We start from the raw sequence: 27,608 nt of genomic DNA on the forward strand, positions 1-27,608 counted from the left end.
ACATCAACTTGTTTATGAAGAATCGGAAATTTCAATCTCGATTTCAATACTTGATATTTTGCTTACATTGCGCATGTGTTACGGATGCAAAACTATAAAATGGAATGTTTCAGCCATTACTGTACTATAATGCAAGCTTTATTCAACCCACCAGTCATCACTGAGAAATTTTCAGCACTGAGGTTCACTAATTGGCTAAGCACAAAAACCACAAGTACTCGGTATCGATCTCATCAATACCATGACAAAAGTACTTGGAATCGTATCGAAGCTGGTATTATCCACCCCTAAATTATTCTACTTACTAGAATATACTATCTATGACTTCACAAACTATCCACTGCGGCGCCTGCTTATGCAAATTAACGGGCGCCCCAGACTTTACTGTAAGAAACCTCCGTACGGAGTAAACAACAATTACATAAATGGTTGACTCAACAGCACTTGCTGGATGGGTAATCTTATTCCGCGCACTGTAGCGCTGTTCAAAAATAATTATTTTGCTTGCTATAGCTGCCGTAAATAAGTCAATATATTTCTATTTATCCAAGTAATTTAACTGTGCGGCGAGACGAGATCTCGGACGAGATACCAGCAGAGATACTGGCTATATAGTAGCAGCAGTACATGACACTACTAGCTTTGGTGAGTTTATAAGCTTAGTCATACCATAGATATTAATATACGTAACATGGATTGGAAACGCGCATAAATAATTTCGTCTATCCTCGTTACGGTGCGCTAGTTTTGAAGATGTTGACAGCCTGTTCACAGACCTTTTCTCTTGGTTATGTAGTAGTGTAGCCGTTAAATTTACATTGTCGGTGTGTTATATTATTATATTATTATTTGGGGGAAAAGGGCAGACAGCAAAGCTGATTAAGCCCAAACAATCACAAATTATAAGTGCTGTTCAATCAAGTTTGAAAATGTAGCTAGAGTGTTCAGTTCAATTAGGTGTGGTGGCAGTGAATTCCATTCCCAGATAGTTCTTGGAAAGTAGCTTGTCATGTAGGTGGTGGTGTTTGTTGGTGGTACAATCAAGTGAAACGGATGATGATGTCTAGTGTGTCTGGTGGTGAAATGAATGTATTCTGGTAAAGATAAGCCAATTCCTCCATGCATTATTTGATAGAAGAAATTAAGCCTCTGTTGTTTCCTTCTCTTCATTAGGGGTAACCAGTTGAGCTGTTCCAGCATGGCACTAACACTACTGTGATAACTATAGTCAGATAGAATCCATCTAGCTGCACGCCTCTGAACCTTTTCTAAGATTGATATCTGAGTCTGATAGTATGGGTCCCAGACAACACTTGCATACTCCATTACTGGTCGAACCATAAGTAGATAAGCAGATGCCTTGACATGTGATGAACACTTACTAAGATGACGTTTAAGGAAGTTCAACATCCTTGTAGCCTTGTTAGCAACGTTTGTAACATGGGTGGACCATGAGAGGTGGTCATCTAGCATAACTCCAAGATATAAATGATTATGTGATAGAGATAAAATGGATCCATGAAGGGAATAATCTGCAATCATAGGATTCTGGGACCTTGTACATCTCATAACAGTGCATTTACTAGGATTGAACATCATCTGCCAAGTGACTGCCCATTGGGACAGAGTGTCTAAATCCTGTTGGAGTAGGATAGAATCTTGTTCTGTTTTAATAGCACGATACAATAAACAGTCATTTGCAAAAAGTCTTAGCTGAGATGAAATATTTTCTGTAATGTCATTGATATAAATCAAGAACATCAGCGGACCCAACACTGTACCCTGAGGTACTCCAGATGACACAGGGACATAGTCAGATGATTCTCCATCCAGTAAAACTCGTTGTTTACGTACTGTGAGCCATTTTTCAATCCAGTGGATAACTTCGTTTTCAATATAGTAAAACTTCAGTTTCTTTAACAGGTGACAATGTGGCACGTTATGTTGTGTACTGAACAAGAACACGTTGTGTACTGAACAAGAACACGGGCGTGTTTGCTGATTTATTTATTTATTATTACTAAACAAGAACACGGGCGTGTTTGCTGATTTATTTATTTATTATTACTGGGCAGGCAGCTCTGCTGATGTGCCCAGGAAAAAAAAAAGAATTTACAAGTATTAGCTAGCTACAATGATTTAAGGGTCTATAGTAAATATTGGAGGCAATACCACTGGCGACTGGTGGATAGTGGCAGGTGAGTATCAGCTTGTATCTCAGCAGCGCTGCTATTAATTATCACCAACTAGTGATGGTCGTATTTGCATTGCCTATTAATACTTGGTACGTTACAATAAAGCTTTAACTGAAGTCTCACTCTGTTAGGGTAAAATAATTACAAAATGTAGCGCCTGTTTTGGCTTTGTTTTATCGAAGCGGAAAAGCTATACAGCAATACAATTATATCTAAGTAGTCTATTTACATCGTACCTGTTATAAGTGGTGCAAGCAACAGAATAGAAGCGGTGCTGAACATTTAGTTTCTTCAGGAAAATTACAAAACTGTTCCGTAGCACCATAATTCAATTTAACAACAATAATTTTGCCACCCTACTGTTCGCCAAGAGCCAATGTGTCAACCAGGCTACCCTCCAGTTAATGTAGGTGGTAATTTACCCAGCTGTAAATGACAAACACCACTTAGTAGCTTACAAGAGAGCAAAATACTCCAGCTGTAATAACCTAATTATATTTCGCACACTGTAACAAGGATAGGAAACATTTATTAACATGCATTTATATGCACGTTTCCAATCCATGTTACGTATAATATCTATGGTCGTACATTGTGCCCTCACATGCATAATTTCGTGTGGCCTGACCGCTTTTTTCCGTGTATTGGGTGGAGAAAAAAGGGTCTGGTGCAACTCCAATAGCTGTTTACTTCTGAGCCGTAGCGTCCCCAGTGTCCGGGGATGGCTCAGGACATAGGCGGATATAAGAGACACTGTCAGGGGGGGGGGGCAAGAAGTTTTAGTGCACTACAGTGTTTATTCCACTAAGAGGATAAGAATGGAATTCTAGTACACAGGTTATATTCATTTGCATAACTTTATTCAGCATATAGCTGGATGAATGATGGATATACAGTTTTTAGACTGTAGTTGGAGAAATTTTTTAAACATTAGACCTAGTGTAGGGTTGAATTTGAGAGAATTTTTGATAGCACTTAGCTAACAAACTTTGCAATGCATGCAAAGATTGGTTAGCCTGTCTGAGATGAACCTGTTTGATGGTAAAGTGTATACTAAATCAAAATAAGGAGTAGCTAGTTTTGTTATGATTTGTAAAAAATTGTATTAGAATTGTAACTGTTCTGTTAGAGTAGTGACTCCTCTATTAGAGTACCTTGATCTTTGCACAAAAATTCTAGTGCCTCACTTTCTTTACAGTGTACAGTTTAGCTATAGCATACATTTATAACCGTTGGCTTCAATTTTGCCCATTGAATTTCTATACTTCTGAATACAGTGTGAATGCATGACTCTAGTTTCTGGTATCAATATGTACTGTAGTCCAAGGGGGGGCAAGAGAAGGGCCAGGTGGGCACATCACCCCTTGACTCCCCCTCAGATCCGCCTATGGAGCGAAGTTACACCAGACCCTCCCAATACACGGAAAAAGCGGTCTGGCCATGCGAGACTTTATGCACCCGAGGATTGCCTGGGGGTCTCTTGATAGTCGTTCTCGGGTATTGAAGTAGAGACTCAAGATGGGAACTTACAGTATGTACCCTTTATGCTATTACAAAGAGTTTGGCAGTACTGTGATGCAGTGGCAAAAACAGCACATTGGAGGGGCACAGCCATCACCTTGCAATCCTTCCAAGGACAACAACAACAGCAGAACTTAAACAATTATTTTTCCAGCATACATTTTAGGAGCCCATATTCTGGGTTCTATCAAATGTGCCAACTACTTATTTTATGCTAGCCGCTGTTAACTACATCTATATTGCTATCCAAGGTTCCTTCAATCCTCAGCTAAGGCCAGGAAAACTTGACTACTTGTTTCTCATCCAGAAATTCAGATTTCCATGTGGAAGGGAGGTCATTATTCATTATTAGAAAATACTCCAAATCAAGCTGTCTGTTACTACAAAGGTTAGCTAAAGCCTTTTAAGAACTAGTACTTATGTTTTACCACCATTTCTGAGGTGCAAGTGACATTTGGTGTGATAGCCAGCCTTCTTAGTATCAAAATACGTGCAGTGATTGATAATAGCAATAATGAAATTAGAGGCGGTGAGATAAAAAGGGATGCGGGTGGGGACGAATCAAGTTTGCCTGGCCTAAAGGTTGTTGCTTAAAATGAGGACTTTGCTACCACTCCTTTGATTTCGGAAAAACCGTGAAGCTTTTTTTCCAGGATTCCTGAATTCATTGCACTGTAAAACCATTCGCGTATATAGACCTCTACTTTAGTTGAGTGATCAGCGAGGTCATGTGATTTCATTGTCTGCATCACACTTTAGTGACCATCCATGTGGGTTACCTCCTTCAATATTGATCATTTCACACAACTCTACGTACTTGGTAGTATTCAACAGTATTGCATAACTTCTAAAGAAACAGGTGCACAGTTAATTAGTGTTATCCCATATCTAAGTGTTAAATGTAGAGGTGTAATATATCAAGGCTATCTTGGTTTTCTATTAGTTGCTGTATACATATTGTAATTCCATGTATTTTATGATTCATTATTTACAGCAATTTTGTTGCCAAGGTCAAAGAAGCCGCTTACACCACAAACAGCATCCAAAACTGTTTAGTTCATGTACAAGAGGGACTTCAACTTGTAATTTCTGGTAGCCTACAAAGGCCCACACTGTTGTTCTTTGGTTGTTACAACACCCGTATAGCCTATCGCTGTTCAGACTGCATTCAAAAATCAGTTTTGTCCATATTTTGAACTGATACACAGTGTTGGGCAAGTTACTTTGTAAAAGTAACTAGTTACATATTACATATTACTTGCAACTGAACTATTTAGTTACAGTTACATATTACCCATAAAATAAAGTAACTGTAATGATATTACATATTATATTACTTTGTGTCCACAGCCTTAAGCTGTCACGTGTGAAACTACCACTTTATCACGTGACATGATTGCGTTGTTGGACAATGTGCAAATCTTGGTTATAAGTAAGAAACTGGTGAATAAGCTTCCTTCAATAGGCTTTGTTACTTCGTTGTGGTTAGGCGTTACTCCGAGGCTAACTAACGAGATTAGTAACTTCGTTACTTGTAGTAATAATATTACGTAATATTAGACTCGTTACAGTAACTATATTACTTAGGTAACGCGTTACATTTGTAAGTAAAGTAACTTGAGTTATATTACCTGTTTTTATAGCATATTTCGTTATATTACTTAGTTACCACAAAAGTAATAATATTACGTAACGCGTTACTTATGTAACGCGTTACTCCCAACACTGCTGATACAAGTGTGTGGAATGCCTTAGAGTATAGTCTACCTACCTTTAAGTGAGTGCTCACACCGGCTACTTTTAACATAAAACTTCTTTGCTGCGCAAATGTGGGTGTGGGTCACACACAATTCCAATTTCAGGAATAGCCCAGTATGCATATCCAACAGTTACATAGTAGCATCTCAAATTCTTCCTTCTGTTATTGTTTGTATGTAAAAAGTTGAAGTTCATCTTAAACATGTAAAGCATGTGGTAGAACTACATTCCTACGTACTATTAACTATATGACTTTACTTGTACAGATTTGTAGGTTATATCCCACTGTGGGGGTATTGCTGGGATATAATTTACTTATCACCCACATCATTCCCACACAAATGATATTGTAACCAATAGTGGTCAAGTTATTATTTCTATAAAATGTGAAGCCATAGATCTGCCACAAGAATTCATTGGTTGCATTATTTGATTAGTATATATGCTAGAAAGACAGCTGTTGGGGTGAGCCTTAGCAAGCCACACCATATGAAAATAACTACTGGCTTCCTATATATTATACCATATAACGGGTTTTTGTGGCGAGGAATTAATTTTAGCGTTTGGGGTCATTCGCTAAAATTTAACTTTGTGAGAATTTTGGCACTGTGATAACATTATCGTATGGTTTAGTATAAGGTCACAGCTTCATCACTAAGCACTCTGGAATAATCAATTTGAAATGGAGTGATCTAATTGGAGTCGCCAACATTCCGGCAGCACCAAATTTTTGTACACAGTTTCACCAGACCCTGGGGCTGCAAGACTAATGTTTCACCAGACCCTTACTTTTTGCGAATGGGTGGAACTTCTTGCTTGCTGTTGCTTGTTTTGTGGTAGTACTGTTTAGTAGGGTGGGTCCCCATGGGCATTGCCCAAATGCTGTTATTAAAAGCCATCATAGAAACATGATACATAAAGAAAATCACTTTGACAGAAAAGTTTTACTTCAAATCCACAAGAAAACACTCACAGATGGGAGGATATTGAATTTTAATTTCCAAAACCCAATTTTTGAACTGCCTGCCCTTCCTGCCTGCCTGACCACAGTCGCAAAGCTAGAGGCCAAATGAAGCAGCACCACAATAACAAACTTGCTTGTGGAATGTGCCTTTTGAACTGGTTTCAAAGATTATTCTTCTATTACTTGATCGTCTTCTTCTTCATGCAAGGAAACCAAACCAAGGCATTAATTTTCCACATTGAAACTTTCCTTAGAGGAGCATATTTAGATGCCACAAAACTATTTGAAGAGGTATAGGTGGAGTAGATGCATGTAGCTGTACTTGTATCACCATGCCCCTAAATAATCAGAGCACACTGACTTGCACTTAACAGTTAGAACACGCTGTGACCACACTATACTTGAGACAATCAGGAAGATCAAGATACTCCAATAAAACAGTACAGCCACACATATATAACCAGTAATGCATTACTTTTGTAACGTGTTACATATTATTATTACTTAATGCAGTAATGAAGTAATATAACGCGCCATGTTTCTTATGCTAGTAATATAGAAATGCTAGTGATATCTAACTGATAGTTACTTAACATAAGTAATGCATTCAGTGTGCATTACTATATACTGGTTACTGTAATATTATTACCTAACGAACCCATTACTGTAATATTATTACCTAATGAAGTACCTGTTTCTAGCATGTCCTATTTGCTGTACAGCGCCAAAAAATCGCCATTACCGCAATTTTGTAACAGGTATTTCGAGCACAGCTACTTTCCACTACATGGAATGGTGATTGCAGCCCTACACTGTTGATTTACGTTATAATACACACCCTTTGGTGGTAGTTACATTGTGAATTCTACCACTATGGTGTCACTATGGAATAAAAGTCTGTGTTTAACATAGCTATACTATAGCAAAAAAGTTAACAAACTAGTCACTAGATTCATTTGTAGACATATATACCTCACGACTTCAATAATGGGTGGAAGCAGGTAACATTGCTCCCACATTAATTTTTGGTTATATGAATGGACAAATCCTTTCTAAATGCTACAATCAATTGTGCTTTATTAGCAAACTCAATCGCAAGCGCGAAACCTACAGGCAAGTCTACTATGCCAAACTAAAGCAAATGGCGTGTGAGCTAGTTAGTTCGTGTGCATACGGTGTATTGTTTTTTCGTGTAGTGCATGAGATGTACTCTCATCCTCAGTGACTGTTGATAAATCCCCTTGCTTTCAGCTCAGGGTTCATCGACAGTAAATTACCTCAACTTCAGGATGTATGTGAGTGCAGTGCACCTGGTTTATGTATGGATTATTCTGTATCTATGACTGTGGATATGCAATCCACTATCATAAACAGTAGGGATCACCCATGATTTGGCACAAAACACATGCTACCTTGGAAATCATCCTTGATTATCCCGAACATGTGCAAGGGGTGAAGTAATCGAGTTGTGTCTGTTGTTGTCCACACAAAAATGCCTTGTTTACAAAAACCTACACTACTAGCACACTTGTATATTTTGCAGTGAATACCTTTCCAAAAAGAAAAAGTTTTGCCATCTCTCAGAATCCTCAGCGTCTTCTACAAACAATGTAGGTTTATTTGTTCTACCATGATGCAGCAGCACTATAAAGTTTAAATAAACAAATAATGATTGACTAAACTTCACCGACGTTAAATATTTGTGAATCAAAATCACATAATTGCCAACATAATTATTATGTTTGCTTTCCTCCATGCACTAGTCTGTTTTAGATTTCCTGTTCGAGGTTCAACCTGAAGGGGAGATCTCGAGACCCCAAAGACCCCCCTTCCCCCTGGATCTGCCCCTGACTCCCATCAGAGGCATCTCCAATACTGCTTGGATGGAATGCACTTCTACAGTGTATTAATCTCTGCTTGCGATCAATTGACATCAGCTGAAGTTGTCATAAAAGCACAAAGTGTTGTTTACAACCTTACAATATTAAAGATGAAGAATTGGCCACTCTGACACAAATTCCAAGTGACCAGATAACAGAAGTAGCGCTGCTGGCAAGTTTGTACAACAACAAATGGCAAATAACTAAAATCTGTTGTTAAACATAGCAGGCATATGAGTATATTCTACCATCACAGCCCTACATGGTTAAATTCAAACAACTCACTGTACAGCAGCTAAATAATTGTTGGGGCGAGCCTGAGCGAACCCCACAAATGGCAGTAGTCACTCGTACGTCCAACCGTACATCTGACCATTCCCGAGAGTTTATGTAACGAACACGGAAAAAAGCGCCATGTGGCTTAGAATTTGTCACTTGGCTCACAACTTATTTTTATCTACATTGACATGGACAAAGAAGACCGTCTTGGAAGAAGGCCGGGAGAGAACAAGACAGAGCGAGGAGGGAACACTGGCTGGTGAATGCCCGAGTGAATGGTACGTGCGTCACGTTCACAAGAACTTCCTGTATGAAAAAGGCTGTATTTGCACCACTTGGCTTAGAATTTGTCACGTGAGTTACAACTTCTTATCTACATAGACATGGACAAAGAAGACCGTCTTAGAAGAAGGCAGAGAGAGAATGAGACAGGGTGAGGACAGCAGCAGAAATGCCAGATGAAGCAGAAGCAAGTAGACACCTGATAGATGCCATGCACACTCGCAGAAGAGAGCATACAGTTGGCCAATGAAACTGCAGAAGACAGGGAGATAAGTCCTAGCTGACTATGCTTCCACACAGTTATGTAGCTATATACTGGCAGGCCACTGAGCCTCCCAACTTGAGCTTCTTTCACCTTCCTTCAGCTACCTCTAGAGTAGCCTGAGAATTTCTGTATGTATAGCTACAACACACACACACACACACACACACACACACACACACACACACACACACACACACACATTAAACGCTATTCACGGAAATACAGTTGATGCCACATCACTTTTTACACAACTCAGGCTCGCCCCATCATGCTTTAACATCTGTCTAGTTTAAATAACATGATAGCAAGAGTTTATAATGGTGTAGGGAGAGTGTCAACTATGCTATACCCTGTGAATAATGAGCCCGTACAGTCCTATGGCATCCTTCAAACAACTAGTGATTTGTGTTGATTGGTGACTAATTATAAGTACAGTGGGCGTGTGCATACATGTTGAGAAACTGAAGCTACAGAGTGAAAGAACAGTAATAATATTTCATGAGTTTTATATCCAGAAACAGCCTAACAGTATGGCACAGCGTGCTGAGGAACTCAGTACAAAGAGAAAGACTCAGCCAACTAACCTCAAAAGCCATAGATATCAACTTTGCCTGTGATGTCTTAGTGTGAGATTTCATTATGGTTGCCATTCCATGCCTTCCATGCCTTGACAGTTCTGATAGTGAAAGTGACATGTCTAGATGGGGTTTTAGCCATAGAGATTCAATGCAGACCACCCATGGGGTTTTGGCCATAGGGATTCAATGCAGACCACCGGACCAAACTAAGAAGGTGTTAAATCTGGGCAATCAACAGCGGTCAGATTTAGAGAGGACGCAATAGGTAATCCAAAGGCTGCAGCATATGTTGCTGTCAGACCTTCAGTGCTGGTCACTGTAAAGTGCTAATAATAATAACAAAGGTATGCAGGTATGTGGGCCAGCGTTAAAACCGGGTCGGGTGAACCGGGTCACATTTTCTCTGGGTCATCCGAGTCCGACCCGGTTTACAAATTATCCGGGTCTGACCCGGATTGGATCACATGAGAAACGAAATTGTTTGTTTGACGACGTGGAAATTTATAAACGCTATCGTGTAGCTCTTTCGCATTACAAACATACGCTCGGCCACGCCCATTTATTAGTAAATGCAGTATGTAGCACGAAACTGAGGGTATGTATGGTGAGGGGTAGCTTTTTTTTTTTTTTTTTTTGGTCTTCAACCTACAGCTAGGCTGAAGTTGCAATTCCAAAGTGGAACCCCCTTTTTAAAAGTCTGGATCCGCCCCTGTTTACTCAACACGAACTGAACACTCAAAATGTAGTCTCGCTCATTCGAGACTAGCCGAAACATAGCTCTTATCGCATGCCTCGGCTTTAATTAATCTGAGTCTGACCCGGATTGCTATCCAGGTCAGTGGGTCATCCGGGTCAGTAGTAGTGACCCGGTTTCAACGCTGATGTGGGCTACTTTATGGGCTCATTTTTCATTGGGTATAGCGAAGTTTGATACTCTCCCTAACACATTATAAACTCTTGATGATTGTTAATTCAATAAGTACATTAATATAGCGAGCTATTATATAACAGAACTCAATAGTCATTATAGATTGGTGACTTAATAATTATAATCTACATAAACAAGTGTGATCTACGTTAAGGCTCAGTAGAGTGATGTTCTAGCCGGTGTGTTACTTGCACTAGTCATAGAGTAGTATCAATCTAAACCTAATATAATCCATGTCGCAAACTGCAGCTAGACATCTAAATGTGATCCATTACTTCTGTTTGGAGCTTGCTGTCAGTAACATTATCGTCCATGTAAATTACTAGTCGAATACCCTGAGATCCACTGATGGCTTGAGAATCTTTGTACTCTTGGGGCTATGCATAGACCGAAGGGAAGCCAGTTAAATTGGAAAGTCTTCCTTGAAGTGTAGGAGATGACAAAATTGAGGGGCTATTGGGACAATAAAGATGACATCCTTCAGGTCCACTTTGGCCATCCAGTCGCTTCTCCTTAGGAGAGCTTTCACTCTGTATAGCACCTTCATCTTAAAATGCTCATCTTTCTTTGGTACTACTAGGAACACATTCAAGTAGAATCCCTGAAATTTGATGTATGGCCTGCTTCTGCAGAGGGACTGAATCTCCTTCTGCAGTATTGCTGCATCCTCTGATGGTTGCAGGGTGGAAGATTGTGGACAAGCTAAGAAGGGAATGTGATGACACATGGCTCCTGGGCTAGGTCTTTCCTGAATAGGCTGATTCTGCCAGCAAAGATCTGACTGGCCTTGACAAAATTTAATGGTCTCTGCCATTTTGGCAATGTGCTTCTCTGAGACAGCTGAATCCATGGTGGAGCCTCTATCCAAAATTTACAATTACAAATTACAAATTCTCTAGTGCAAGAGATAGGTCCATTATGGTTTGAGTGAAGCTGGATTGGCTTCTCTGAAGCCTTTTGTGTACACATTCAGAACAATCAGTGGTGTGACCTCTGACACTTGCTGATTGTATTCTCTGACACCCTTTGTCTTGGTGTGTACTTTTGCACCTTTGGGGTTACCCTGTTGAGTGTATTGACACCCTGGTGGTGGTCACTAGACACTGCTTTGAGTGTCTTTTACAGCCCTTTGAACATTCATACTGTTTATATAGTTCAAATAACATACAGTTAAGGTTTCCAGTCTTGTTAAGTTTTTTGTGACCCTGCCCCTGCATAGCCACTTCCCTTGCTCCTGTTGTCATCCATATAGGGAGGAAGAAGATTGTTTTTAAGTTCCTTATCTCCTCCATGTGGTCTTTCAGTTTGCATTGAAAAGAAAAATAGAAAGAAAGAAAAAACAAACAGAAATGGAGCGGCATCCTTGATTGTGTCTTCATCATCAACAAGGGTATTTCTCTGTTCAGATGCATTGAGACTTTTTGATGTTGCTGTGGTGCATTGCCAGTCAGTTTAAAGAGCTGGCTCTGCTGATAAAATTTATCTTTGTGGCTTTCTTTGATCTGAAGTGTCAAGTGGTATATATATAACAACCACAAATACCATTGCCATATGAAGCCTTAAATGAGATACCAAGCATCACACTGCCACTAAAATCTATATATATATATAAAGCTGTCTGTCTGTCTGTCTGTCTGTCTGACGGTCACGCTGCTTACTCACCAGACTTGGCGTGAATCGACACAGTCTGCGCTGATAATGAATCGCTCATCATCCGCCTGCTCTAAGATTGTTATCACGAGTTCACGCGTGCTTCCGTTCATTCTCTACAGCGCGTAGAAGGCCAAGGTGTAGAGAAAACTTGAGCAACATTCCTTTGAAAACCACAGCACATACTGTTCAAGTGGTAGAACGCCTGACTAGCGTGTAAGAGTTCGTGGGTTCGAATCCATGTGTTGACAGATTTTTTTTTCTTTCTACTCAGTACCTTTTTGTGAACACCTTTTTAAAACACGACTTTTAGCTCGTCGTATCTTGGCATGCAAAGCACGTATGGAGGCGGGACTTTAGCGAAATTAAATGCCCATCATCTGGCAACTCGAGATGTGCTTTTGTTCGCTCTTTATAGGGCGATGAAGGCACTGGTGTAGGGAAGGATCACTGAAAAGTTGAGCTACATCCCTGTCAAAACCACTGATAAACAACTGTGGCTATTTGTGCACCTCCCTTAAAGTTACGGAATAGTTTAAAATGTGTGGGCGGAACAAACTACGAAACCTGCTTTAAACCAAGCAGGGATAAATAATTTCAACAACTGTGTTGTGTTAGCAATACAACTAATTGTGCTTGTTTGTTTTTACTGTAGAACAACGACTGTTCCTGGGTGTGTGGTCCACAATAGAGCGATGTTTTATAAAAACGCACCGCCAAAAACCAGACTAACAGATTACTGAATCCTTATAATTTCAACACAGGTGACTAAACAACTAAAATATCTAGGTCCTGTGGAAGCCATTTTTTAAGTTACTGGTTGTATAGACGTTTTATTGAACTTTTAGTGGTTTTTTCGAGTGAAACAAGCTCTTTGAAGGCTTGTATCTGAGTCACTGGGAAGAAACACGCCAAAAACGCTTCCACAGGACCTAATAAATTTAAAATAAAGCGTCACTATGCCCCAGAAATGCCAATAGAGCCTACAGCTTTTGCTGTATTTGGCGGCGAAAAAACATGGTAGTGACAGCTGGAGCTGGGCTTACTTGTGTTACTACAACAAATTGTAGTGTTCCACCTGCCTCAAACTACACTGTAGCTACATAAAAACATTAAATATGAAGAGCTTCACCTTCATTTAAACCTTTTCATGCTGCTAGACTGGTTTTATGGGCTTCTCAAAAAGTATCGATAGGCATTCAAAATTTTGAATGATTGCCCGTGACTATACCGTAACCTTAACCCCAAGTTATTATAACCAGCCAGGGTTCAATCCCCACCTAGGTCATAACTTTTTTTTTTCGCTTTTGGGACCTTTTGATGCACCTTTTTGTTCTATCTGAAGTCTTCGTCTACAAATTCTTATGCTCAGTTTTTCAGCACTGGCACTTAACTGCCTCACATCATAGGGACTCTTATAGCACTTTTGGGATAGGGCAGGCAAATTGCCAACATGTTTGTCCATCTGTATGTTGGTTCAGTGTGTTGTATTAGAGTAGGTAAAAGCTTCTTTCATCAGTATCCAGAATATCTGCATCTTTGTTTTAAGCACATAGGTGTGCACTGACATGAAAAACTGTTTATTCAGACTTACCTCAATACTGCTGTAGTAAATAGGCAGCTTGCATGATTGGACACTAAAATACTACTGTGCATCTGAAAAATGATAATACTGGAACCATGCAGATCCATAGTTTACATCAAGGAACTGCATCTGACCTAGCACAACTGTTTCACTATAATCCTGCTTACATGCTTTCACTCTAAAGATTCGTACATTACCTTAATGGTCAATTACACTGCAGGTGTTTCAAAACTGGGTTTTTGTATGGCAAGAGGTATATGTGTCACTGCAACATCAGAACTGAAAGTGCATAGCATAGGACAAGTTCTGAATCTTTGTGCTTGCCATGCAGTAACTATAACTGCAAATTGTGTTGGCTTTAAATTATGCCCAAGTTCATTTCTCTTTGTGACAGTCAGCAAGGTAAACATCATAATGTAGAAACTGAAACTGTACCATGTGTACACAACCTGTATGTAATGTAGGGTATACTGTATACAATTGCCTTAGCTCACATGCAGTTTAACTAATTAGACCTGCATGCTCATTATTTTGCTATATTATGTACTGCATAAGGATCATGTACTTTAAAGCACTATCGACATACATGCTACACAGCAAATATAGGACACTGATATTTATGCTTGGTTCCCAATATATTAATTATTGTTGCAATAGTTGTCCTGCATGTAAAGCAGCAAAGGTTTTGTTTGTTCTTTACAGCACATTAAAGTCACTGGTAGGGAAGACGCATTGAACAATTGAACTACATTCCTGTAAAAACCACAAACAATAAACTTTAGTGTTTTGCATCATTAATGACATAAGGAAACCTCATGCTCTTTAAAAATGTGACATCACCATGTACTCTACATAGCTACATGAGCAGTGTTGGTATTTAATGCTTGATCCCTCTTCCTGGCATTAAAATGTTTAATGTGGAGATGGTCCTGCACGTAGGGCAGGTACCAATGCTAGTGTATAATATAATGACAATTAGTTAAGTCTCTTGTAAACAATGGTGAAACAAAAGCAGAATATAGTAAAAAAAAATATTGACATTCCATGATACATTACCAATGTTTAATGGGTCAATAACAACAGAAGCTCCTAAGTGCCTCTAGGCATAAATAAGCTCCTGATAATACCACTCCAATAGAGTCAACTTGGTTCAAACTTGTATCTATCATTGAGCTTTTAATTTCTTAGTTGACTTCCAATAATCATAGCAGCAGACTTCAGCATTCTAACATGAACAAGAACTACTAATCCATGATTATTTCATCCTGGCTTTTGTTTTGAAGGCCGCACCTTTTTACAGCTAGGTGTTTAGTTATAGTTAAACCCCACCAGGAGTATGATATTGTAGTTGTAGTTATCAACCTGAGGCCAAGGCAAAGTGAGGTTGAGATGTTGATAACTAGATATCCTAGGATTGCAGGTGGGATTTAACTGGCTTCTATCCCACCCTTTGAAGCAGTCAAGTTCATAAACAATGTGTCAATAAGCTAGACAAGCATGTCAGCTGTGTGTGGCTTCAATTTTTGCTGAACTTGTAGTTTTACTATATAATTCATAAATGGTTCAGACCATGGAGTGATTGCCAGCTATTTGGAATTATATGAAGAAGGTGAAGTTGAGCATATCAACAGTGTTTGGCCAGTTCTCTCATTTGAACAGCTTTTCGCAGTAAAAAATATCCTCCGGATAAAAAATAAAAACCCACAATCGAACCACCCACTTCGGCCTTTTGAATAGCTGCAACCATTCCCTACGGGATGGGTGGGTGGGTGGGACCGTTGATATGCTCGACTTCACCTTCTTCATATAATTCCAAATAGCTGGCAACCACTCCGTGGTCTGAGCCATTTATGAATTATAATTCAGAAGGCTCAGTCTCACATATCAACAGTGTTGTTTGTAGCTGGTTGACTGTGTTGGCTGAGCACCACTCTGCCGAATGATGGGTTGTCTGTCGGTCTATAGTAAAATCGTTGAAAAGTTGACTCAGAACTCCAACCTGCAGCTTTGAGGATATCTGAGGTTGAAATCCCTGCTGATGCCGCTGCAGACGAGGAGGCTCCTCTTACAGAGTGAGCACCAAATATTGAAGTATCAATGCCTGAAGCTTCCAGTAAGGACTTGAGCCATCTAGCCACAGTACTTGAAGACACCGCCTTATGTGGCTTGATGATTGCTACCAACAGCTTGGTTTCCCTTTCCCGAAGGGGTTGTGTTCTACCCTCATATTCCTTCAAGGTTGACACTGGACACAATCTACTCCCTCCTGGAAGAGGGGGAAAAAAGAAATTTGTAATCTGTGATGTGGACCTTGACTGCTTGGCCAAGGTGCTTGGATAAAAACAGACTCCGTCTGGCTTGTACACCCGTTTAGATATATCCAGTTTTGACAGATCAGCTGATCTTGATGGGCGAGACAATGCAAGCAGCATTGTCACTTTCCGTGATAGGTGTTTCAAGGACAACGTCTGATTGTCCCCTAGTGTGTCAATGTAGTTTAGCACTTTCTGAACATCCCAGGTCTGTGAAAAACGTGGCAGTGGAGGTCTGGCATGAAAGACTCCCTTTTCAAGCCTGCAGACCAAGGGGTGTTGGCCAACTGTGTAGCCATCGATCTTCTCATGAACTGAGGAAATTGCCGACCGATAGGCATTTACAGAGCTGTATTGGTACCCCTCCTTGTAGAGGTATGCCAGGAAGTTTGCCACCTGGGCTATAGGGCTACGAAAGGGATCTGAACCCCGTTCAGAACACCAGCAGTGCCACTTAGTGAATAATGAGTCATAGGACTTGTTTGTTTTAGTCCTCCAGGAACTAAGCATAAGTTCTGTAGCTTCCTCCGAAAGCTGCTGACCTCTGTATCTCTCCCTGAGATATGCCATACGGCTAGTTGTGGGAGCATCAGTGAGTTGTCCCTGTTGACCATTATCTCGGTTTCTGTTGTTATTAGTTTGGGATAATCCACCAACATGTATAGGAGTGTGGGATACCATGGTTGGGATCTCCACACTGGTGCTACCAGCACTATGTTGGCTTGTTGAGTCTGGACCTGAGAAAGTGTCCGGCCTATCAGATTCCATGGTGGGTTGGCATACCCCTTGATGTGGGTCCACACTTGGAGAAATGCGTCTGTTGCTTCTGCAGATGGATCTGGCCGCCAACTGAAGTAGCGTGGGCACTGGGCAGACAGACGAGTCGCAAAGAGATCCACTTCCAGTGGACCAAAGTTTTCCTGTATTTTGTGGAATATGGAGGGAGACAGCTTCCAGTCTGTCCTGTCTGTCTGGGCTCGTGATTCTGCATCTGTGATAGTGTTCTGGATTCCGGGGAGGTGTTGAGCTGTGATGTGTATATTCCTCTCCAGACACCACATCCACAGATCCTTTGTCAGATTGACCAGGTCTCTTGAGACTGTCCCCCCCAGATGGTTGATGTAAGCAACTGCTGTGGTATTGTCGATCCTCAGCAGGATGTTTAGTTTGGACTTGTTTTTTGCAAATGACTGTACTGCTAGTGTTGCTGCCAGCAACTCCAAGCAGTTGATGTGGAGGGTTACCTCCTTTTGTGACCATGCTCCCCTTGTGGTTTGTATTCCACAGCGAGCTCCCCATCCCTGCAGTGATGTATCGGAGTCAATAATCATGTCTATCTCCATCTTGAGGAGAGTCTTCCCATTCCATTTGGACATCTCCGTGTCCCACCATTTCAGCTCTTCCAAGCTGGCTGGCGAGAGGGTCAGTGTACCCTCGTAATCCTGGGAGTTGGTCTCCAGGGCATTGGAGAGAGCCATCTGCAGGTTTCTGTAGAAGAGGGGTGCAGGGGGAATTATGCATGTCGTTGAATTCATTTTGCCCAATAGGCGTGCTAGTATTCAGGCTGAGGTTGGCCCCACCATCCTCCTTATCTGTCGAGACTCTGCTCGAATCTGTTTTATCTTGGCAGGAGGAAGTCGTAGCTCCATATTGATGGAGTTGACTATGAGACCCAAGAACTCTATGGTCTGATCTGGGGTGAGCACAGATTTCTCTGTGTTGATGATGAATCCCAGACACTCTAGTAGGTATACTACAGCTTGAGACTGATCCAGAGCTTGCTCCTTGGACTCTGCCATAAGGAGTATGTTGTCTATGTAGACAATCATCCGAATCCCTCTCTGGCGTAACACAGCCAGGGCTGGTTTCAGAGTCTTTGTGAACACCCATGGGGTGGAGCAGAGGCCAAAAGGAAGGCAGGTGAAGCAGAAGGTTTTCCCTTGGAATTGAAACTGCAGGTATATCTGATGTGATTGGTGTATCGGAATTGTAAAGTATGCGTCCTCAGGTCGATCTTTGCCAGCCAGTCTCCCTGCTCCAGTAGGTCCTTCAGGGTGTGAATGCCCTCCATCTTGAAGTGCTCTGGGTGAACAAAGCTGTTTAGTGCTTTGAGGTTGATGACGGGTCTTTGCCCCCCATCCTTTTTGGGTACCAGAAATATTTTTGAGTAGAAGTCCCTCTCCGAGGGGCACTCCACAGGTTGTATCACCTGTTTCTGTAGGAGCTTGAATATTTCCTCCTGTATTAGTGTGACCTGCTCCGAGGTATAGTGTGGAGTTGGCCGTGACTCTTGGCGTGGCATTGCCACAAAGTCTATCCGGTATCCCCGTACCGTACTTAGTACCCACTGGTCCTGCGTTATGGCAGACCAGTTTGCCAAATAATGAGCCAACCTGCCTGCCTGCGGCAGGTCTGGTTGATGGCAATGTTCTACTCCGAGACATGCAATCTGATTCAATAGGATACTTTTCCAATTCATTATCACACTTTTTGTAAAGGTGTGTGCATGAGTCACTTGTTCCAAGTGTTCTTCTGGAATAATTTTCCTTGGCTTGGCCATCCTCTCTGGGCTCCTCCCCCTCCTCGTGTTGGCTTGCGAGAGTAACCCCCGGCTGTTGGGGGGCCTGGTCGAAAAAACGGCTTGGACGTGCCAAGGGTGGACCTCATTGCCTTCACTTGATCCACATGCTGCTTCGACTTTTGGGCAAACTCTGGCCCAAATAAAGAGGGCGATGCTTTTTTCTCTGAAGTTTGAGTCCTCCGAAGTTTGAGTCCTCCTCGACCAGTGGGAGCAGTGCCTTATTCATCTGTGAGATGACCTTTGTACGTCGGAGGTGACTGATTCGGGCACTGTCCAGTAGCTTAACTGCATCTGTGGCAGTGCTAACAGTTTCCTTTGGGACGTCCTGCTTTGTTTCCAGGATGGCACTAAGTGGGGCAAGGGCATCAAGCACATGGGATTGGATTGTAGCCAACTCCTTGTCCACAGCCTTGGTTGCTGGTGGTATCTCAGTTTTGAGGTAGCTATCCAGCTGAGGTGTCCGGGATGCTGTCACTTTAGGAAGAGAGTACACATTCCTTACTTTCAGGCAGTCTGCATACTCCAGTCTACTGGTACAGGCTTGTGAGATAATAGACCCCGTATCCTCAGACACTGCGGCTACGTTGGTGGGGGCAGCTTGGTGCTTACCCGGTCCCATGGGCTCGATATCAGAGTTGTACTCCCACTCAACTACCTCGTTGTATTGAGGTGTATCAGGAATGTCCTCCCAGGATTGGGTCCTCTCACAAGTGGGGCTCCTCGAGTTTCTGTCATGGCGGCCACGTGTTTCTCCCCGAGGTGGCGACACCGATCTACTCCGAGATCGCTCAGGTAAGGAGCTGGTGTTCTCTCTCCGAGAGTGTGACCCGCCTCTGTGGTCCGAACTACTCCGAGATCGTGACCTCGAGGGTGAGTGACGTCTATGGCACCGGCGAGAGTGCCGCTTGCCATGCTTCTTCCGCTTCTCCGAGCGATACTTCAGCTTATTCAAGTCATTCTGTAAGCCGTCAAACTTGTCTGAAAGGTTTTTAACTAGAGACTCTAGTTCAGACATGACCGTTCAAAATTAACTGCGAACACGTGTTTCAGCTAAGAAAAAGGCCGAACTGGGTGGTTCGATTGTGGGTTTTTATTTTTTATCCGGAGGATATTTTTTACTACGAAAAGCTGTTCAACTGAGAGAACTGGCCAAACACTGTTGATATGTGAGACTGAGCCTTCTGAATTATAATTCATAAATGGCTCAGACCACAAAGTGGTTGCAAGCTATTTAGAATTATATGAAGAGGGTGAGGTCGAGCATATCAATGGTGTATGGCCAGTTTCCATTCTCAAACAGCTATTTCGCAGCTCTAATTATTGCACACTCCTGTGTGTTAGTTTAAAAGGAACCCACAATCGATCCCACCTCGGTCTTTGAGTAGCTTGAACTCATGCATTACTCCGGGTGGGAGGGTGGGACCATTGATATGCTCGACCTCACCCTCTTCATATAATTCTAAATAGCTTGCAACCACTTCGTGGTCTGAGCCATTTATGAATTACATTTCAGAGGGCTCAGTCTCACATATCAGTGGTGAGGTTTGTAGCTGCAGCCAAATTCAAATGAGAGCACTGCTCTACCCTAGACTGAGGCCTCTGATAACTCTTTGGAGAGCTGATTCTGAGGACTAGTTAGTTGGCTGCTTACAGGGCGTCGATTATGACTGCCCATATATTCAGATCATTGGATGATTGCCTGGGAGTTTGGGAGTTGAGTACCACACATATAATATCCCATTGACTACATGTGAGTATTCAGTGTGTCTGCTGTACCAATTTCAAGTGCTCAGTAAGGAGGTTATCTTGGCTCTTCGGTACTCAACTTCGCCCGGTGTAGAGATATTCATGTGGGTTATACTTATTAAATTGTAGATACCCATTAATGATAGGCACAAGGTTTAGTTCTGACCACTTGCTCAAGGCTTCCATGGATGGCTAGTGTTGTCCTCTCCCCCTCCCCACTGGGCTACAGGAATAGCCCTTTGTAATATCTTGCAGTTGTTTCTGCGACAGATACATGTTACGGGAAATTGGTTGGTTGTTGAGTACTGAGGGGTTTGGAGAGAAGCTTGGACCACACATCAGTCTTGTACTTGTGACCGTGTACCAGGGTTCTGGCCAAAAGGTTTGTAGGGGGTGTTGGACTCCCCCTCGGAACAGGGTAATTGATAAGGCAATATGGTGCTCCATTGGCCTAGTGTGAACACAAAATGACCCACACGCCTCATGGATTCTGCTCTATTTGCTCAGCTTGAAACTGATTCACTTCAAACTTGAACTAATTGGCCCAGTGTTATACTACTGGTGGAGCAGTAGATGTCTGGGTTGGGCCAGTTTGGCTCAGTGTCAAAACCTTATCAAAAACCCTGCCTTGGAGTTTATGTGAAGATGTGGATTGTGATGCACTGCTTGGGGCATCACCTAACTTCTGAGGTAGCTCTGACCCTTTGTGTTTGGTGGCTTCATATCAAGGAGCAGTTATCATGTTTGGCCTTGTAGAAGTCATAGTGTTAATGTAGCAAGGATGTCACATTAGTTGTTTGAACCCATTTAACACATATCAGCTCCTATTATGTGATAGCTAGGGCTTGCTGAGACATTAATGGCTGAGTCCCATCAAGATTGATTATTCTATGGCTCATAAACAACTAACAGTATGGAATGACGGTAAGTATTGAGTGCCTATGGGCCCGGAATGGATCCTCTCTCCAGGACATCATAATCGAACCTGGTTCTGAGTTATGTATATTAAATATCTGAACTGTGAATGGTCTCAGAGCCCAGAAAAGGTAGCTCAGACCAGTGACCATTACTATATATAGATGACACCAGGTGAATTCTATACCCCCCCCCCCCCTCCTTTCCCGACCAGGGTTGACTGAGGGGGGGGGGTCTGGTTCTTACACTTTGAGGTTTGCTCCTGTATCTCAGTACTGTGAAATGTGTGGGTACCTTATCTGTTTATGTTTACCCATCATGATTTATATATTAGGACCACCGGCCCCAATGTAATGACAGTTGACGTGTATTGGGCCAGTTATTTCACTGGAAGTTGGAGGAATATTGTGATGTGATCTTGTTTAAAAGAGAACTATTAGCATAGCTTATATGAAAATGTACTATTAGGACATCCAGCAGTCATGTATGATTAGTTCTTGTTCCAATGGGGATATCGTTGGGCGCCCCGTCTCAATGGGCCAGAGTAGTGTCCTCTCCGGGAGCCCTGGCCTCTTCCGATTCTAGAATTGTATCCTCCCCCACTGTTAGAGGGTTCAGTTCGGAATTGAGTGGAGTTTTTGAGATATCCGGTTGAGGATCTCATTGCTTTGACCTGGTCAACTAAGTCCTTGGATTGTTGTGCGAATTGAGATCCAAATAGCGATGGGGCTGCTCCTTCAAAATTCTTGTCTTCATCCAGTAGTGGGAGCAGAGTTCTGTTCAGGGTGCTGACAATCTTAGTCCGTCTGTAGTGTGATATGTGGGCACTAGCGTTTCCCACCAATTCCATTGCTGCAGTTGCGGCGTTAACAGCTTGGGTATGAGTCACCTCCTCGCCCCTTGAGTTGGCCTCCACAATGGTAGTAAGAGGGGCCACAGCATCCAGGACAAACGATTGAAGCCCTGCTAGTTGGGCATCTAAAGCTTTCGTTTGAGGGGACAACTCCGCCCTCATAAATCCATCCAGCTTGGGAGTCTTTGTCTCTGCTACCTTAGGTAAGGCATAAGCATTCCTGGATTTGAGTTATTGTGCCCTTTCTGTCCTTAAGGCAAACCTCTTTGAAAGGAGGGCCTGTGTGTCGTCGGAGACCTCCACCACTCTGGTTGTGGGTATGGGCTGTGACTCATTATCTGAGTCCCCAAATTCTACTAACCCATCATAGTCGGGGTATTCTGGTATGTCATTCCAGTCTCTCCGTCTGACATGGCGTGAGTGTTGGGAGGTTGAGCGTGTTGATCCGCTTCTGGACTGGGGCCTTCCGCGACTCTGGGAAGGTGGTGGGGACCTGCCCCGTGGTGTTCTGCTCCGGGAACGGGGTGATGTTCTACTCCGAGAACGGGAAGGTGTTCTGCTCTGAGAATGGGAAGGTGTTCTGCTCCGAGAACGAATGGGTGTTCTGCTCCAAGAACGAATGGGTATTCTGCTACGAAAATGAACAGTGGTTCTAGAGTGTCATGTTGGAGTCCTGCTCCGGGAATGTCTTATTGGCGTTCTGCTCCAAGAACATCTTATTGGTGTTCTGCTCCGAGAACGTCTTATTGGCGTTCTGCTCCGAGAACGTTCAGGTGAACGGGAGTCGCTCCTTTTACGATGGCGACGGCGTCGAGATTTTTTAGACTTCTTATGTTTCCGTCTGGATTTGATGGAATTCACCTCTGCTTGTAAGTCGACAAGCTTCGTTGATAGTTCCTGGGTCAATTCAGGTACAGATCGTGACTTGAGCTGTGACACATGTTCGAGCTATGAAAAAGACCGAGGTGGGATTGATTGTGGGTTCCTTTTATACTAACACACCGGAGTGTGCAATAATTAGAGCTGCGAAATAGCTGTTTGAGAATGGAAACTGGCCATACACCATTGATATGTGAGACTGAGCCCTCTGAAATGTAATCTAGTATCCTTCCAAGGTGCCCACACACTTCATCACATGCCTTTTGCATGATCGAGTACGTGGGCACATAGGGACGAGAGTATAGTAAGTGTAGTTTTACAATGTGTATGGCTTCAATTTTTTTCTAAGCTTGTAGTTTTATATGCTTGATTGCACTTCTTTCAATTGAATGTGTAAATATATGTTGTCTTCCATATATGCACTGGGGTTTAACTACCATTCTCAGGGTTTAACTACCATATACTCCCAGTTTTTTACTTTGATGTAGGCTTCAGTGGGATGGAAGTATAAATATCTCCTCTTCTTCCTCATACTAAAAATATGCAACCACCTGTTACCCTGTATGACATAGCTGGCTACCATTTCATCACATGTACACACTTTTCATCTCACAGTACACTTTCTTGAGCCACATACACTCACTCTACCTAGCTCACATGCTGGACAGGAACCTTGTATTCCAAAGTGAGGTTATATTCGGCCTAATTCACTTCATTCAACCAACATAAAATACACAATCATCTTTTTCTTATAACAAGGTACAACAAAATAAAAAGGACATTTACGTGTGTTTATATTGAAATATTTGTTGCACTTGAAACAGTTTTCACCCATGATTGTATTACTGTAGAGTAATGTTCTGTTATGGTTAATATCATTGCTATTGTGATAAAATCATGATATGATAACTGTATTGAGGCTATTTTTACACTTTGTGATATGTTGAGTTGATGAGATATATCATGTTGTTTGCAAAATACAATACCATCAATGTAACTGTCTTACAACAACAAATTACATTCAAGCCATGGTTCACACAATGTAGTGATAATATCAATTATCATGATAAATACTCCCACAATATGTTGTGGTACGCTTTTCAGTATAAATTGCCCAATGCTGGTTATGGTGACTGTTCTATTAGAGTATCTGAATTGTACCTGTTTGACTGCATCATAAACCTTGAAATTGTTTCCATAAAATGACTGTGTGTGTCTTTGTCTTTCTAAATCCACATGAGCAAAATATTTATGCTAAAAACAGTCTGTATGTGAGAAATACAGGCCATGTAGAGCCTGTATGAATCTTTCAGATAGGTGAGCATTGCTTTAAGGTGCTCTTCATTTTCATACACGGACATGCCTCAATTCAACTTAAGGAATTTGCCTTTCCTAGTAGCCTACAAGGCTATATAGCTACACTTTTTAATCCTCATTGGAAAATCATTTTAGAAACTTGCTTCATTCGTGTTTCAACTTTCTCTCAAGAATTTCTATAAGAACACAAGAGAACTCTAAAACAGTAGATAAGATACTTCTGTGCATATCCTATAGTTTAAAGTGGTTTGTTCCAATAGTGCTTCCTTCTAGCAGCAGTTGGTTTATTTAATTTAGCAAGGAATTGTTAAATGAATTATTAATTGAGGTAGGATTGAATTGGGTGATTGCTTGTAAATTAAATGTTGTACTGTGATAATCCCTTGTATTATAGGGATCACAAAGATGAAAATGACAATGATGTTATTGATGATGATGGTGTGGGGGTTGACTGGTGTGGTGTGCGGTCAAGATGATGATGATGATGATGTATCATTGAAGTATTACAGAGCTAATCACCTGTATTCTGTTGTCAACCAGTGGTCAGAATACTTTGATCCTGTTTTGATGATTAATGTATGGAGGAGAATGATTGAAGAAACTACTGAACCACTGGATCAAGATAGTTGTTTGATGGGATTGTATCATATTGTGACAGCCTTTATCAACAATGATACTGATGCTACTAAATATTTTGACTCTTGGGGTAAACCAGGTACTGCACTTCTTCAAGGCAGCATCATCTACTGGGGCTATTATGATGAGTGTATCAACTTGCAGGATACTGCAATAAACAAAACTGGGTATTGCCGATTTAAAATTATTGCTGCGTCTAACGTTTCTAGGCAGTCACTATCGCTTGAAGTAGGATTATGTTATCCATGGCAATGTTCACCTGGTGAATTCAGTAAGATCATAAATAATTCACTGATTCAAATTAATGAATATATTAATAGTAGTGGTCTATTGCCAGCATCAGTTTATTTTACTGTGGACCCTACCATTCCAGTTTATTGTCCTTGGCGTGACTTAGATTATGATGCTGGTACCATCATCATGTTGGTGGTGTGTGGTTTGTTGGTTGTTCTGGCTTTGTTAGGTAGTCTAGTTGATGGAGTAGATTGGTATTATGAGGAATGGTGGGTCAAACCAAACAGCAGTGATGACTCCAGTATTACAGACAATGTAGCTAATGGCCAAACAAGTGGTTATTCAAGTATAGCAAGTGACGAGAACTCTGAGTACACAAATGAAGGTGAAAGTAAGTATAAGAAGGTCTCACGTAGAAGGTCAGCTAAATGTAATCCACTCAGTTTGAGCAGAGATTTTCTGCGATGTTTTTCTTTGTACAAAACTGTTCCTGCAATCTTGGCTACTCATCAGCCAGAAGGAGCCATCACTTGTCTCAATGGGATAAGAGTTATTGGCATGTTTTGGATTATACTATCTCATGCTTTTGTAAATGGGACTAACTTACAAATTGCTGATAATCCCTTATATGTAAAGCATCATTCATATACACGGTTTACATTTCAAGTAATCTCTAATGGATTTCTTGCTGTTGACAATTTTCTGTTACTGAGTGGAATGTTAATTACTTATTTGGTGCTAAGAGAGATGGACCGTCGTAAAGGAAAGATACCAATGGTCTTTTTTTATTTGCACCGATATGTTCGTGTCTCTCCTCTTTATTACTTTGTGTTGTTCCTGTGGTTTAAAGTAGTCCCTCATCTTGGGCATGGACCAAATTGGCTCTATACTGATCGTCACAGCTGTGACAAATATTGGTGGACCAATGTGTTATACATAAACAACTTTCACCCTGACTATAACAACATCTGCTTCATCATATCATGGTACTTGGCAGTAGACACACAATTGTTCATCTTTGTTCCAATATTTCTTTATTTACTCTACTACTATTGGCCAGCTGGAGTGGCAGCATTATTAGCTACTTTGTGTGCTAGTTGGACTACTACTGGAATAATTGCTGGTGTCAACGAGTATAATGCTAATGCGATTAAAGATGCTTTTAGCGGAATCTACGGCACTGGTGTGTTAGAGTATCCTGATTCTCGGACAGACATTTATGAGAAACCATACTGCCGAGCTGGTGCATATTTGGTGGGTATGCTGCTTGGATTTGTTTTGCACAAGAAATGGGAGCCTCCAAAGAATCTACGAGTTCGAATACCATTTTATGGAGTCATGTGGATATTAGCAGTAGTGTTGTGCATTACACCTGTGTATGGACTGTATGGGAGTTTCAATGGTCACGAGTTTTCAGATTTTGAGAATATCACTTACTACATGTTCAGTGCTACAGGATACAGTATTGGTCTCTCATGTGTGATCTATGCATGTCATAATGGTTATGGGTTCATCATTAACACCATCTTATCATGGAAGCTCTGGGTCCCCCTTGGTCGATTGACGTTTGCAGCTTACCTCATCCATGTGCCATTGTACATCTTTTATTTTGCTACTCTGCAAACAAGAGTTTTGATGACTGATTACTTGACTATGCTGGCAGTTATTGCTAATATAGGATTAAGCTATTCAGTGGGGCTAGTCATTGTGGCTTTGGTTGAGTATCCTTTTGCTTATTTAGTGCTGTTTGTATACAAGGTATTTGGATTTGATTTTGAAAAGGACAGGAAAAATCAAAAGAGGAAAGCTTTGTCAGCAAACTAATTTGTAGCCAATTAATTGACATGTAGATATGTTTTGTTTCAATAGTTCTCATTTTTCTTCAATTTTCCATTCACACCCCACATCATTGATTATTCTTGTACATATTACTTCAAATCATTCAAAATTAATATTGTTAATTACAGTGGTAAATAGGGTATGCAAGTGGTCTACCATGTTTCTCCAACTTTTTGTTTATGGTGTTAACTGATAACAGAGGTTCATGTATTGCATGCAAATAGTCTATGTGACATTCAGATTACATGTAGTACTGTGATATAGTAGTAACTCAAGGGCATATTTAAGGTGGTTTCTTGGGCTTCTGGAAACCCCCTCTAAAATTTTAACTTATGTTACAGCAGGATTCAACCCAGAATATTAAGCTAGGGGGCAAAGTAAGCTGCTTTGGATTCTAGGGGGCTCTGGGGG

The 27,608-nt window shown here is 41.4% G+C and overlaps 2 protein-coding genes across 2 annotated transcripts; one reads left to right on the forward strand and one right to left on the reverse strand.

The window, feature by feature from the left end:
* Positions 1 to 511: 511 nt before the first annotated feature.
* Positions 512 to 27,316, forward strand: LOC136249906 (O-acyltransferase like protein-like). The gene is made up of 2 exons (XM_066042038.1): positions 512 to 645; positions 24,883 to 27,316. The coding sequence occupies exon 2, from the start codon at positions 24,894 to 24,896 to the stop codon at positions 27,180 to 27,182; it is 2,289 nt and encodes a 762-aa protein (XP_065898110.1). The 5' UTR covers positions 512 to 645; positions 24,883 to 24,893; the 3' UTR covers positions 27,183 to 27,316.
* Positions 15,763 to 17,457, reverse strand: LOC136248378 (uncharacterized). The gene has a single exon (XM_066040162.1). It carries the CDS (start codon positions 17,455 to 17,457, stop codon positions 15,763 to 15,765), a length of 1,695 nt encoding a protein of 564 aa, XP_065896234.1.
* Positions 27,317 to 27,608: the final 292 nt, after the last annotated feature.

The sequence above is a fragment of the Dysidea avara genome, chromosome 3 (assembly GCF_963678975.1).
Source record: "Dysidea avara chromosome 3, odDysAvar1.4, whole genome shotgun sequence".
Classification (NCBI taxonomy): domain Eukaryota; kingdom Metazoa; phylum Porifera; class Demospongiae; order Dictyoceratida; family Dysideidae; genus Dysidea; species Dysidea avara.

What these genes read in the sequence shown, in the direction of transcription:
- LOC136248378 (XM_066040162.1), bottom strand. Translation starts at nt 17,457, where the DNA reads ATGGTCACAAAAGGAGGTAACCCTCCACATCAACTGCTTGGAGTTGCT.
- LOC136249906 (XM_066042038.1), top strand. Translation starts at nt 24,894, where the DNA reads ATGAAAATGACAATGATGTTATTGATGATGATGGTGTGGGGGTTGACT.